The 14,969-nt window shown below is 44.0% G+C and overlaps 1 protein-coding gene and 1 pseudogene across 1 annotated transcript in view; one reads left to right on the forward strand and one right to left on the reverse strand.

The window, feature by feature from the left end:
- The window catches only part of CNBD2 (cyclic nucleotide binding domain containing 2), a 56,554-nt gene that overhangs the window by 18,166 nt on the left and 23,419 nt on the right, over positions 1-14,969 (forward strand). The window contains exons 5-8 of the mRNA XM_054724390.1: positions 3,501-3,664; positions 9,761-9,917; positions 10,393-10,544; positions 12,560-12,698. Of these exons, the coding sequence (XP_054580365.1) occupies positions 3,501-3,664; positions 9,761-9,917; positions 10,393-10,544; positions 12,560-12,698 (612 nt within the window). The remainder of the gene's footprint in view (positions 1-3,500; positions 3,665-9,760; positions 9,918-10,392; positions 10,545-12,559; positions 12,699-14,969) is intronic.
- On the reverse strand, positions 4,133-5,982 carry LOC103293329 (nucleolar protein 58-like; annotated as a pseudogene).

The following is a 14,969-nucleotide window of genomic DNA, read 5'->3' on the forward strand; positions in this document are numbered from 1 at the left end:
AGATGAAGAGTAGAGACCCAATTTAATAACCTGCCCTTCGAGTGACTGAAAATGGTACTGGTTTCTTTTCCAGATGATGAAAAGGTTGTAAAATCCATTGTGGTGATAGTTGAACAACTCTGTGAATATATTAAAAAATCATTGAATTGTACACTTTAAATGGTGGATCATATGGTATATGATTATTCAATCAAGCTGATCCACACACACATATATTTATACATATATAACCTGCACCTCAGGGCAGCACTTGGATTGCGACCAAACACTAAAACTCAATACAGTCTACATTGGGACTCTGTTAACGATAAACTTCTTCTTTTCTTAAAAAAAAATATTTTATTGATTTCAGAGAGGAAGGGAGAGGGTGGGATAGATAGAAACATCAATGATGAGAGGGAATCATTGATTGGCTTCCTCTTGCATGCCCCCACACTGGGGATTGAGCCCGCAACCTGGGCCTGTACCCTTGACCGGAATTGAACCTGGGACCCTTTAGTCCACAGGCCGACACTCTATGCACTGAGCCAAACCAGCTAGGGCAACAACAAACTTATCAAAAAGAACCCTTAGAATTATAGAGACTTAGAATCTAGACTCATTTATTACAGCAATTGTGAGATATTGGAAACAATGGGTACATTTTTTAAAGATCTATATATATATATAAAAGGCTAAGTGTCTGTTCGTCCAACCGGTAGCTATGATGCGCACTGACCACCAGGGGCAGGTGCTCAATGCAGGAGCTGCCATGATGTGCACTGGCTATTTAAAAATAAATGGCACCGTGGACCTGGTGCCGACAAACCAACAATCGGCTTCCCCCAAGTGGGACACAGGCCCTGCCACCATCCTGGAGCAACACCCCACCAAATCACAGCCAACACTGCTAAGACCCCATGGCGCAAAATGTGCCCACGGCCCAGCCCACCCCAGAAATGGTGGCTGTGGATGCTGGGTAATGACGTTACATAGCAACTCCTGGCTTCCTCTCCCTAGCGACTAGCATCCTTGGAGTTTCTTCAGCCCAGGAACCCAACTTGCTTTATAGCCAGGTGCAAACATTTTATAGTTTAACCAAATGTTTGTGAAGCGTTTTCCCATGTCTCATCTCATTTGATCCTCACAGAAGTCCTGGAGTAGGTAGGTAGGAGACTCGGTAGAATCCTATTTTCTTTTCATTAGCAAGACGCAAATAGCAATATTAAAATATTTCCTTTCAATGTGCACAAATTCATGCACCAGGACTAGTAGTTTATAAAAGAACATTGAGTGAAAAAAAGCAGGTTGCATAAATGATGTCTGCAGACTGACATTTATATGAATAAAAACAAACAATTCCATACATTTTCTGTGGGCACATGTATAATATAGAATAACGTATAAAAACGGTAAACTCTGGTGATGGAGAGCAGATCTCTATGAGTGGTGACATGATGCAAGGTGATTTTAACCATTTTTGATTCTTCATGGAAAATATAGTCATTTATTACTTGTGTTATTTTCAAAGAGTTTATTTATAAATAAGAAAAAGATAGGAAACAAGTATGTCAGATGTTAATGGCTAGCTTTGGGTGGTGGGATTAAGGGCAGTCCCCCCCTTTTTTTTATCCTTCCTGTATGCTAGAGGAACACAGTGAGGGGATTGTTGGCCTGAAGTGAATGAGGGTGAGAGCGCTGAGAAATGGTATTTGAGAAGCAGGCAGGAGCCAGGCTCTATTTGAATTATATTCCCTTTTCCCTGTTCTAGATATTTCTTTGAATTCCTAAGGTAGGCCTAAATCTGTGTATGGTTGTGGGGAGAATACTACTTTGTGGGGAGAATACTACATTCTCACCTGCACTAAAGGAGTTAATTTGAATGAAGTAAAGATGATAAAACTTACCGGGGAAGTTAAATAAGAGTCAGTCCTATAGGAACCCAAGAAGGAGGTTCCTAAGGATTGGGCTGGGGGTTAGTGAGAAAGATTTCCTGAAGGAATTAGGACCCCAAATGGGCCCAAAGAATCAGTTTGGTTCATAGAAGCTAGGAGCATCTGTATTTTGTCATAAATGGACCCTGTGATAGAAATCCCAATGGGTTATTGATAGCAAAAGAGTTAGAAAGGAGAAAGATTGGATTCAGATATAAAATGGCACTTAGATAGCCCTTGCTGTGTGCTAGGCATATTGTAAATCCTTTACACATACTTAATATGCTATTTAAACATAGAGTTTCTGCTATTATCAATAGGGAAATCGAGACTCAGGGAAAAGTGACTTGTCTCAGGACAGACAAGCTAGGAAACAGCAGGCCAAGGTTCAAGGCCAGGCACCTGGCACCAGAGCTTGTGAGCTTTTAATCCCTGAGCTACACTGCCTTTCTGTTTTGTTTTTGTTTTTCCTCTCTCTCTCTTTAAAAAAATATTTTTATTGATTTTAGAGAGAGGAAAGGGGAGGGAGAGAAAAATAGAAACATCAATGATGAGAGAGAATCATTGGTCGGCTGCCTCCTGCACACCCCACACTGGGGACCGAGCCCAAAACCAGGGCATGTGCCCTGACAGGGAATTGAACCATAACCTCCTGGTTCCCAGGCTGATGCTCAACCACTGAGCCACGCTGGCTGATGAAGGGCCCTGGTATTTTAGCTCAGTTGATCCAGTAGGGTTTTCCTGAGGACATAGGAGTTGAGATTAGAATGAGGAGGGGGCAGCCATATCTATGGGAGAATCCAGGGGAAGAACATTCCAGGCAGAGGAAATAGCCCAAGCAAAGACTGCAAGACAGAAGCAAACTTGACACCTCCAAGAAATGGGTAGATGGCTAGAGACTAGAGAATAAAGGGGCAAGGCAGGAGCTGTGAGGTTGGAGTGGTTTAAGGAGGTAGGGAATCAGATCACTTGGACCCCCTAGGCATGGCACGGATTTTATCTTAAATGCAATGGGCAGCCAGTGGGGGTGTTAACTACTTAAGTATCATATTCTCAACACGTGGGAGTAGTGGGTGAATGGGTGGATCTGTTCCTACTGGTCCACGAGTCCTGGTTCATGAGGGTTAGCTAATAGTCTCTGTAGCTCCCTGTTCCTTAGTCTTCTGCAGCACACCGAGGTATAGGCTGGGACAAGGAAGGTCTCCCCTGACTGCAGTGTGCATGTGCTGAGGGGCCCCTGGAGCTTAGGGAGCTCATGTTGCCTGGGGTTGGGGGTCATTGAACAGCAGTGGCAGTATGGTCAGTAGTTGGGAATATAGGCTTTGACATGTAGCAGATCTAGGTTTTAATCCAAGTGTCTTCACCTGTCGATGGGAATAATAATAGTGCCTTGCTTCTTGGGTTGGGCGAAGATGCAGTGAGATGGTGTGTGTAAGATGTGTCCTGGTGCACGGCACACAGTAAGCACATGTCAGCCACTGTTGTGTTGGGGTGGGAAAGTGTGAAAGCAGCAGTGTGAGAAGTTGTCCTCTGGCCTAGGGGGGAAACTGCTGGGTCCTGTGTGTCACTCTGGTTCTCTCTCCCTAGGGTTACTTCCCTCCAAGGGCCATTGAGATAGCACAGAAGATGCCTTCTTGGAGGACAGAGCAGGACATCCAGGCCCTGTGTAACTTCCTGCAGGTCCTGGATTGCTACCGGAACTACTCAGAGGCCCTGCAGCTGCTCCTGGCCAGGGTCCTCCGCTTTGAACGGTGAGTGAGGGCCCCCCGGCCCAGGGCTGGAGCTGGGCTAGGCAGGAAGAGCCGGCTGAGAAGGCCATGGCAGGTGTGCCAGCCTCTCTGCTGAGTGTCAGCCGAGGAAAGCCATCTGTTAGTTCACCTTGGTGCTCACTCTTATGGTTGTAGCACAATTTATCTCATCCATTCATTGAGATTCTACCCAGAATTAAGGAGAGGATCTGGTAGGAACCTCGGAAAGGATCTGTTCCAATTCTCTAATTTTTCAGATAAGAAAATGGAGGCTCATAAGGGGGAAATGACTCATCTTAGGTCACCCAGATAATGAATAGCAGAGCTGAGCTCAAATCCAGGCCCAAAAAGGCAGAATGATCACAGATGATTATATTACTAGTACATCCAGACAGGAACTAGGGCAAGGGTCTTGAACTGGGATGAGGGAAAAATGAAATCTGTATTTTTCTTTTTCTTTCTTTCTTTTTTTACCAAGAAAATATTTTTATTTGGATTACAAAGACTAAAAATAATGATATAATAAAGTTAACAGAGTTGATGTCAAGACACAAGTAGGTTTGAAAAGCTATAGATGAGTAATCACTTTGTTTCACTAAACCTCTGTTCATCCTCAATTATCTTAGGGAGCATCTCTGGCATACTCTTGACTGAATCTTAAGGACGATGTATCCAGGTGATCCAATTGTAATTCCTTTCCATTAGTCCTCATTACCTTTCTTCTTCTTCTTTTTCTCTGGACTAGGAACCGCTGTGCTGGTGCATGGTTCTTCCTCAGAAAGCGGTTCTTCCTTAATGTGTTTCTTCTTATCCTTTTTCTTCTTCTTCACAGATGTCTCCTGTTCTTCCACCACTAGTACTCCTTCTCCTTCTCCTTCTCTTTCTCCTTCTCCTCCTCCTCCTCCTCCTCCTCCTTGCTCTTCTTTTTCTTCTACTTCAACTTTAATTTTAACCTTAGCTTTTTTTGCCTTTTCAATTATTTCATCCTCTTGATCTACCTGTTCTATCTTGCGTTTTTTAGAACAGGTTGGCAGTGTGGAGTCACCAGAAGGGTCATAAGACTTCCCTTCACTTTTATGCTCATATTTTTCTGCTTTTGCTAATGCCTTTCCTGTCCTGCTTATTTTCCTTATCCCTCTATCTTCAATGGCCCTCAACCTGGCCTCTAATTTGGCTCTGTTCTCAACTCCCATTGCAGAACTGGAATCTTTACCAAAAGCATCATATCGAATAGCCAAAACAGTTTTGAGAAATCTTTCCTTTGTGTTTGGGACTTGTCTAGCCTACGAGCGAAGCATGATAAATGAGACCATACTTAGGGGTATCCCGTCTAGACTTTAGAGCTCTGAAGAGTGCCTTTTCAGAGAATCTGAACTGTGGAAGCTGCATGTTTGGCCAAATTCAAAAGAGAACCTGCATGAGCAATGAGCCGTGCTCCAACTAATTCTCCAACCATGACTGTGACATTGGGTGCAATGGCCATCATTTGATTTTGTAAGTATTCATAAAGTTGGGTTCTATATTCTGAGATTTCAGTCACCTGAGTGCAGAGATGCAGAATGTTGCAAATATCTTCTTCTGAAACGTCTGTTCCCATAGATATCTCTGCAGCTGCTTTCACTTCTGCTTCAACTTCCTCTGGCAGTAATTCAGAAAGTTGGGCCGAGGCATAATTCTTCCTATCACCAACTTTCTGCAAACACTTGCAGTATGTCAAGTTATCTGAAATTATTTTTCCTAATTCAGGGAAATGCCAGCCATACCATTCTCTACACCTCATAATGTAGTTGTTTAGTTCTTTATCCAAATCATCCAACAAGGAAATTGCCTGAACAATCATTGTGTCCACTTGATCAGCACTAAATTTCAATCTATACCGGGACAAGCTGTGGGCCAAACCAAGACACATAGCTGCCATTTCTTGTGGTTCTACCCCAGGTATTAACCCATCCATCTCTGAACAAATTCCTCTCATAAGTTCATTAACAACAGGACTATGGATGCAATTAGATTCAGCTTTTCCTTTATGACACTTCCTAGTTTAGCATCAGCTACAGCCAGGGGTTCATGGGCTTCTTTTACTATTTTCTTCAGTACTTTTTTTAGTTGCTTGTTGGTTTTGCCCTCCATCAGAGCTGTGAATGCTGCTAATGCTTCTGCTGTATCCTGAAATTTCTCCCAGTGTTTTAGCTTAACTATTTTATTTGCTTCCTCTGGAGTTTCAAATTCTTTCCACAAACTATCAACCTCTTGAAGTTTCTTCTCATTCAAAACCTTAAAGATGGCGTAGCTGACGGACGTTTCAAACAGCACCAGCATGGTTAGGCTAGGTCAGGGCACTGCACAACCAGCCACGAGCTCTTATCCTCATGGAAAAAGACCAGATTTGCGGCCCCCCAAGCCCGCAAGGCTGCTGCTGGCCAAGCACAAACGCGCACGCTTTCCTGCAAAGCACCAGACCATGTTGCCTAAATGTTCCACACTGCTGAAATCTGTATTTTTCTTAATCTCTAGCTGAAATTTATCATTTTCTTCAATCATGGATGTAGGTAGCAAACCACTGTATTATTAGACATTATTGTGACTTTTTCACCAAAAGAAATCACAAATATTTTCACATTATATTTAATGTTGCAGGTTTCTTGAAAAATAGTTTATCACATCTTTGAAAATATGGTAGTTATTAGATATGCTATCTTTGTTATTTGATGCCTTAATAAAGAGGCACACATATTGCTACATCACAAATTGGGGTTTTTGTTAACTAACTCTGCTATATTTTATTTTATACATTTGAGACATTATTCTGTGAAGGCTTTATCAGATTGTCACAGGGCCCATGGCACAAAAAGCGCCTCGTAAATACCTTGTAGTAGAGAAGCTTAAGAGGTATGTGCGGACATATTGCTATTTCCAGGACATTCCGAAGGCTTACAGAGTATAGCCTCGCACAATATTTGAGGTGAGGCCTGTTTTGAAAATTCAGGATGTAATGTCACTATAGGTTTGTGCCCTGATATCTTCCTTCATGGAGGTCACAATCTAAGACATAATCACAACTAATTATAGGTTATGATCCTTTATGAACCATGCAGGATCCTTTCCACAGGTAATAAGCCAGGGGGAGGAGGTAATTATCCAGTTGGTTTGAACGAGGGAGTTTCACAGCAGAGGTGACATTTGAACAGGTATATTTGACAGGTGGACATTCCAGGGAGAGGGTACCATCTGCTTTGTTCTAGCCTAATGAAGAAGAGCAAGTCACTGCTATCCTAAAGTGAGATTCCAGGACAGGCAGGATGGTGTCATGGAAAGAAAAAGAATCATGGAGCTAGGAGGAGCTCTGGAATTTAATACCATGTCTGCCCACTGGGATCTCAGACAAGCCACTTAAGCTTTCTGAGCCTAGTATCCTCATCAGTGAAATGAGGAGAATATGGCTTTTCTGTAGATCAAAAGATGGTGATTGTTAAAGCCAGTTGTTGATTGTCCAGGACTGGGAATTAGCAGATTAGATAGGATCCTTCCAGTTGCAAGTGACAGAACACAGTCCAGGGGAATGTATTGGTGACTCATGTATCTGAAAAGTCCTGGAATAGTTCCCCAGCTTTAGGCTTAGCTGGATTTAGGGGCTTAGTGTCACCAGGACCCTGTCTGTCTCCATCTCCTGGCACTTCATAGCATAAGCCACCTTCTCAGCCAGACTCTCTTCTCACAATGGAGAGATGACTGTCCCAGCCACAACTCCCAACTTTCCTCCTTCTGGTTTCAGTCCCTTGTGAAAGAGAGGAAACATCCTAGTCCCTCCAGTCAGAGCCTTGGAAATAGTTCTTTCTGAACCAGGTTAGCTTCTCTTGAATCATCAGTGGGCAGTGATGCTCTGATTGTCTGACAGTCAAGAAAGGGTGTTTTCCCCAAAGCAAAATCAGGGTGCAGTTGGTAGAAAAATGTGACCAGATGCTTGGCAGGAAAAGCAGTAGATGTCTACTGTAGGAGATTCAGGTTCTAATGCTGACTCAAGTGTGACCTTCAAGCAAGTCCCCGGGAGGGCCCCACTTTCCTCATCCTGAAAATGTAGATCGAGCTATATGATCTCTGAGGGTCTTTCTGGCTCCAATTCTAGAAGTCTACACTTGAGTGAACACTGGCTGTGCTCTTTGGACCCCAAAGTCTTATTTCCTGGCTGAATATGCCTGCCTTCTCCCATCTGGCCATTGTCATCTGGGCCATCACCTCTTTCCTACGTTGACACAGCTTCTGGTTTATATCCAAACAAACCCAGAGCCAGAGGGAAGCCTAAAGCTACTGACTCCAGCCTAATGCAGTCCTCAGTCCACCTGTTCTCTAGTCCCTGTCCCCAGGAATTTGCCACAGGGTCATGAAGCCAGTGGATGCTCTGGAAGCTGAGAAGAGGAGATATTGCTATGGGCTGAGTCAGAGAGGTCTTCCTGGAGGCAGTAGGATCTGAGCTGGACCTTGAGCTCCTTGAAAGAATTTGAATAGGTGAATAAGAGAGGAAAGTCCATTCCAAGCAGGGGGAGCTGTGTAGACAAATAGATGGAACAAAGGAAGTAACACTTGTCCTGTGCAGAGGATTGTCTCTGGCTCTCCTGCTGCTGGTAGCTCAGTGAGGAGGGGGAGGGGAATTCAGAGGGCCTGCTGAGGGCAATGCAGAGAGATTGGAGTTGAGGGGTACAACAGCAGTCTGGAAAACACTGGGGCACTTTTACAAAGGCCACTGATTTCCTAAGACCTTGGTAGACACTGAAGGGCAGACTTTGGGCTCCCCATTGCCTTCTGGGTAAAATCCAAACTTAGCCCAACTTTTGTACCGAGCCAGATATCTCTCCCATTACTCCCCTGACCTCCTTCCCGTCTCCCATTTTCCTTTCTAATGGTAGTTACAGTTATTCCTTTGAATGTGCCCATGCTTCCAGCCACTTCTGGGCCTTTGAAACTGTTATTTTCTTTTTTTAAAATAAAGTTTTATTGATTTCAGAGAGGAAGGAAGAGGGAGAGAGAGATAGAAACATCAATGATGAGTGAGAATCATTGATCGGCTGCCTCCTGCATGCTCCCCATTGGGGATCAAGCCCCCAATCCGGGCATGTGTCCTTGACTGGAATCAAACCTGGGACCCCTCAGTCCACAAGCCGACGCTCTATTCACTGAGCCAGACCAGCTAGGGCACTTCTGGGCCTTTGGACATGGAGTCCTTCTGCCTGGGATGTTCTTCCATCACTCTGTCCACCTGGATGACTCCAGACACCATCCTAGAGCTTTCTCTGGCCTTCCTAAGCTGAGTTAAATGCCCCTTCTCTGTGCTTCTAATTATCCCATGTTTACCTCTCTTAAAGCATTTTTAAACCTTATTTACCTCCTTACTTGACCATAATTTTGAGAATGAAATCTGTGTCCTTTATCACTGTGCCTGACAGACACAGTTGGAATTTGTTTAACTTATATTGAATGAATGAAGGAAATTAATGAATATTGAAAGAAGTGAAATTTGAGCTTGCATTTGAAATACAGAAACTTCCTTCTGAGCTTAAGAACTAACTCCCAGTTTTCTTGGGACCTGGCACTTCTACCCTCAGAGTTCCCAATTGGGTAGTGAGTTCTTGAAGATCATAACAAGACCACTTATTTGTCTCTTTCTAGGCATATTCATCTACATTTTACAGACAAGAGAAACGGAAGCTCAGAAAGGGGATATGAGTTGCCCAGTGGCACATAGCTAGCTAGGGGTAGAACCAGGATTGGGATCCTGGTGTGACTCTAAAACCAGTGCTTTTAATTATTTAGCCACTTATCCAATCCTTTCAGCATGTGTTCATTCATTTATTTCACAACTGTTCATTGAACATTTACTGTGTGACCAAGCAGACTGACAAAGGCTCTGTTCTCTGGAAGCTTCAATCTAACAGAGGTGGGCAACGTTAGCTTGGTGGAACTGGGACTGGGCTCTTCTGAGTCCTTTCTAGTCCCAGCCTGTGTTTTAATTCTCCAGAGCAAAGGGCACAACCAATCCAACTCTCCTCCCAGCATGTACCGGGCTCTGGGTTGCTACTAGATCACAGGGCTATGGTCTTTTTCCAGGTTTGGTCGCAGACGTGTGATCATAAAGAAGGGGAAGAAGAGCAACAGCTTTTATTTCATCTACTTGGGAAGAGTCGCAGTGACTGAGGATGAGGATGGCAGCAGCGCCTTCCTAGACCCCCACCCGATGTTGCTGCAGAAGGGCGACTGTTTTGGGGTAATGGAGGAAGGGCCTGGCTTCCTGGGCTGGGGTTGGAGTGTGAGAGATTCCTGTTAGAACCTCTTGGCCAGGCCCAATCCTACCTTATATTCTGTGCAAGTCACTGCCCTGTTGTGGGTCCTAGCACCCTTCTCTGTCAAAGGCCAACTCTTCATTTGTGATGTTTAAGGAGTATGTTCCCCATATGACCCCTTAGAGATACGTGACTCCTCAGTGAGGCCTCTCCAGCTTCCTGACTTTGGCCTGGTCAAGTCTGTTGCCTCTTTTTCCACAGGCAACATATTAAAAGGGAGGAGTGGGCTCACTGAAGGGGTGATGAGCAAGAGCACAGGGGTGGCCCCAGAACCTGCAGTCTGGAGAGGAGAAATTTCAAGGGAAGCGGGGAGACAGAAGCAGGAAAGAGGTATACAAGGTTGCAAGCAGGAAATGAGAGGTAGCTTCTTACTTGCCTTTGCCCCTATCTACCCAACAGGAAATGGGCCTTCTGAGTTCTTCAGTAAGGAGGGCCACTGTGGTCTGTATGGAAGAAACAGAGTTCTTGGTTGTCGACCAAGATGATTTCGTTGCTAATAAGTTGGACGACGAAGTTAAAAAGGATGCCCAGCATCGGTTTGATTTTTTTAGGTAACTCCATCATCAGCCAGCATCTTCCCCCCTGGGTGTTTATTAGATACCTAACTTTGTCCCAGGCCCAGTGGGAAATTCTAGGTGCTTTTCTCTCTGCCTGAAATATTCTTCAGTACCCACCTCCCACCCAAGTTCTCAAACTCCTACTATACCTTCAGGTCTCAGTTCAAATATCCCTTCCTTGTGGAACAGTAATACTAGAATGGCTAATGTGTATTGAGTGCTTGCTGGGCCAGGAAGGATATTAAGACGTCTGGACTACTTGCCTTATCTAATTTACATTCAGTCCTGTGAGGATATTTCTCTTATTCTCCCCAATTTATGGGTGAAGGAAGTAAGGCTCAGGGTGGGGATGTCCCAGAATGTCTGATTCAGAAGTCTCTGGGCCTCACCACCCCACCTCACTAACCAACCCCATCTACCCTCAACCCAGAATAGAGAGGGTGCCTCTCAATGCTTTTATCACGCTATGTTAAAACTGTAATTCTTGATTATACAATACTTTGCAATTTATTTGCCCATTCAGACAGTAAGCAATATGTTGGCAAGGCCCTATCTGTACTCTTTACCATTGTAATCCCTGTGTTGTCATAGTGCCAGGCACATGCAGATGCTCATTCAGTTATCTTTAGGAAAGAGTGAAAGTCAAATGAAGCATAGGCACTGGCACTGAAAATACATGTCATAGGTTGCAGGCTATAGAGAATCATGATAGGCAGAGCGTCCCTGTGAACTAGAGCTCAGATAGTGCTTCATAAAGGATCTGGAGCCTGACAAGGGGGAATTTATTTATTTTATTTTATTATTTTTTAAAAATATATTTTATTGATTTTTTACAGAGAGGAAGAGAGAGGGATAGAGAGTTAGAAACATCCCCTACTGGGGATGTGCCTGCAACCAAGGTACATGCCCTTGACCAGAATCGAACCTGGGACCCTTGAGTCCGCAGGCCGACGCTCTACCCACTGAGCCAAACCGGTTTCCGCTGACAAAGGGGGATTTAGTCTCCAAGGGAGGAGCAGTTCATTTGTTCATATAGTGGGAAATGACGCTGGTTTCCTTCCAGTCTCAGCTCTTCAGCCATGTGACCTTAGATAGGTCACTTCTCCAAGTGTTAGTCTCCTGCTCTGTGAAATGGAGATAATGATTCCTCTCTTCCAAGGTCATTGTAAGGATTGAATGAAATAATCATGGGAAGTGTGGGCCCAGTGTTTGGCACATAGTAGGTGCTCCTTCTGTGGTGGCCCAGCTTTCCTTCCAGTGCCTCTAGACCCTTCTCACCTGGACATGGCACTGACTCCATTCTCCTTTGGTGCTCTGAATGGAACTCAGTGCCCCCACTGAGGCCTAAGTCACTGAGTTCTGAGCTCATAATCTGTTGGAGCTGAGAAAATCTACTGCCACAGCTAGTAGTCCGTTGGGGCCTCATCTGAGGGAAGGCAAACACATGTATGCGGTATATGAGGTCAGGTGGAGGGGAAGTCACTTCAGTGGGCCTTCAACCACAGGGTACAAAAGAGGTGAATCCAGACTCTTCCCCAGGGCTGAGTATTTGAAGCCAATAGGCCATAGGAGATGGGTAGGAATGCGCCGCCCAAACCAAAGTAGGGCCAAGGGGCAGAATAGCTGGTGAGCTGCAGTGAGGCCTTCTCACAGTGTTACTTGGAATGGGAATAGCTTAGTGAGCCACAAGGTTGTGGTCAAGGAACTGGGGAAAGTCTCCTGGAGGGAGGAACAGAAGTGAGAGAATCATAGTTGGTGGATTACATAGGTGTGTTTGAGGAATAGCAGAGGGGAGTGGCTGGATGGGAGGGCCTGGAGAAGAGGGCAGAGGGAGCCAAGGCGATATGTGATAGGAGATTGGCTACAGGCTAGGTGATTGGAGGCTGTGCGAAATCTTCCAACTTAGGCATTTGCAAGAGCAGGAGAACATGTTCCCTTTCTGGAAATTGCTAAGAGCTGTGCACCTTCTGTGAGGGAGGGCAACGCATTCTAACATATTTTCCCCTCAGGCAGATGGAGCTGTTAAAGTCGTGGTCTGATGAGAAGCTCTGGAAGCTGGTAACCCTGGGGAAGGTGGAGAAGTACTCATATGGGCAGCTGGTCTCAAAAGACATTGTTGAATCGTCCTCTGTCATGTTTGTCTGCAAGGTAAGAGGTCAAGGTTGGGAGTGTGAAGCTGGGAAGAATATGCCTAATATAGGATCCTATGGCCAGACAGAAGGGTCCTGAGCGCTGTTCTGCAGCACTTGCAATTGGCAATTGTTGCCTCATTGAGGATTTAATTTATATTTTTTCTAATTACTAGTAAGATTATTCATGTTTGTTTACTGTCTAAATTTTGTCTTTTGCATATTGCTTTATGTCTTTGCCAACTTTTCTGTTTGTTGATAATTAAAAGAAAATCTAACATATATTGAGTTCTTACTGTGTACCCGGCTGCGTGCTCAACACGCTTTATTTCATTTTAACCTCACAGCAGCACAAAGGAGAGTGGTATTGTCATTCCCGTTTTACAGAGGCACAGGAAGGTTAAGTGGTTTGTCCAAGGTCACACAGTTGCTGAAGGGCAGAGGCACAGTTCATCCCAGGTCTGACTCCAAAGCTCTTCTTCTTAGGAGCTACGATTTGGAATTTGAGTTGACCTTTCCGTAGTTAATCATTATTATCATCTTAAGAGCCACCAGTTTTTTGAGGCTCTTTGCTCTTGCGCCAGGGGTTCTGCTAGCATCATTAATTTTTTCGTGTGTATTCAGGAATAGATAATACATTCACATGGTTCAAAATTCAAAAGGTTCAATAGAATGGTGAGTTTCCCTTTCACCTCTTTCCCTCACCACCCAGTTTCTTATGTGTCTGTACTGCACATATTCTCTGAATGTGTATATGTTTTTTCCTCTTTTCCATAAATGACATCAAATGACATAGACTGTTCTGCACTTTGCTGTTTCATTAAGAATATTTCTGTAGCCGAAACCGGTTTGGCTCAGTGGGTAGAGCGTCGGCCTGCGGACTCAAGGGTCCCGGGTTCGATTCCGGTCAGGGGCATGTGCCTTGGTTGCGGGCACATCCCCAGCAGGGGGTGTGCAAGAGGCAGCTGATCCATGTTTCTCTCTCATCGATGTTTCTAACTCTCTCTCTTCCTCTCTGTAAAAAATCAATAAAATATAAAAAAAAAGAATATTTCTGTAGATCGTTACATGCTAGTACATACAGAGCTCATTCATTCTTTTTTTCCACCCGTGTAATATTTTACTGAATGGTTGTACTTCAATTTACTCAGCCAGATTCCCATGGATGGATATTAACTTTTTAAAAATATATATTTTTATTGATTTCAGGGAGGAAGGGAGAGGGAGAGAGAGAAAGAAACATCAATGATGAGAGAAAATCATTGATCGGCTGCCTCCTGCACACCCCCTGCAGGCCGAAGCTTTACCCACTGAGCCAAACCGGCTAGGGCTGGATATTAATTTGTCTCAATCTTTTGTTATTTCAGGGTTTTGATGAATACCATGCACATACTATCATTTCACCATAACTATTCACCCAAGCTCTATAAGGAAGATATTATTATCCTAAGTTTACAGACAAGGATAATAAAGACACCCTAAGAAAGGCCACCCAACTAGTAAGTGGCAGAGCCAGAGTTTGAAAAACTTTTAGTATTTCCCATATATCTATTATCTACATGTTAAACCACCACAGACATTTTGTCAAGTTTTTGCCAAGGTCATGCATGACACATTGGTCCAGGCTCGGGAGGGATACAAAGATGGAAAAGACTGGTTCTCTCTCCTTATACACTTAGTGGCCAGATTATTATGATCTCTGAATGCATAATAATCTGGCTACTCACTGTATGTGTGTGTGTGTGTGTATGTGTATGTGTGTGTGTGTGTATGTGTATACATGGCCCGGTGCATGAATTTGTGCATGGGTGATTGGCCGGCCTGCCTGCTGGTGGAACACCTGGTCGAGGGGACAATTTGCATATTAGCCTTTTATTATATAGGATATACACTGAGTGGCCAGATTATTATGCGTTCAGAGATCATAATAATCTGGCCACTCACTGTATATCTTCTTTACTAGGTTCTGAGCACGGACAAAGGTGTCAATATCAACTACAAAAGGATTAGTGCAAAATCTGCGAGTTGTAAGGATTCAGGAGATAGAGCTCTCTAAAGTTTGGAGGCTATAAGGAAGGTTTCCTGGACGAGGTGAGGTGGGAGATGAGCCTTGATATATTGCACCATTAGACAAAAGGAAGGGGCAACATTGATTGTATGCTAGAGCTGGCTCATAGTGGCCTTGAGAGCTGATTCAATTTTCAGGAATTCTGTGAGTTGGTAAACACTAAAATTATTAAAAAATTATATAAACCTATAATTAAATACATTATATTGAAAACAAGAGTAA

The sequence above is a fragment of the Eptesicus fuscus genome, chromosome 12, assembly GCF_027574615.1.
Source record: "Eptesicus fuscus isolate TK198812 chromosome 12, DD_ASM_mEF_20220401, whole genome shotgun sequence".
In the NCBI taxonomy this organism is placed as follows: Eukaryota; Metazoa; Chordata; class Mammalia; order Chiroptera; family Vespertilionidae; genus Eptesicus; species Eptesicus fuscus.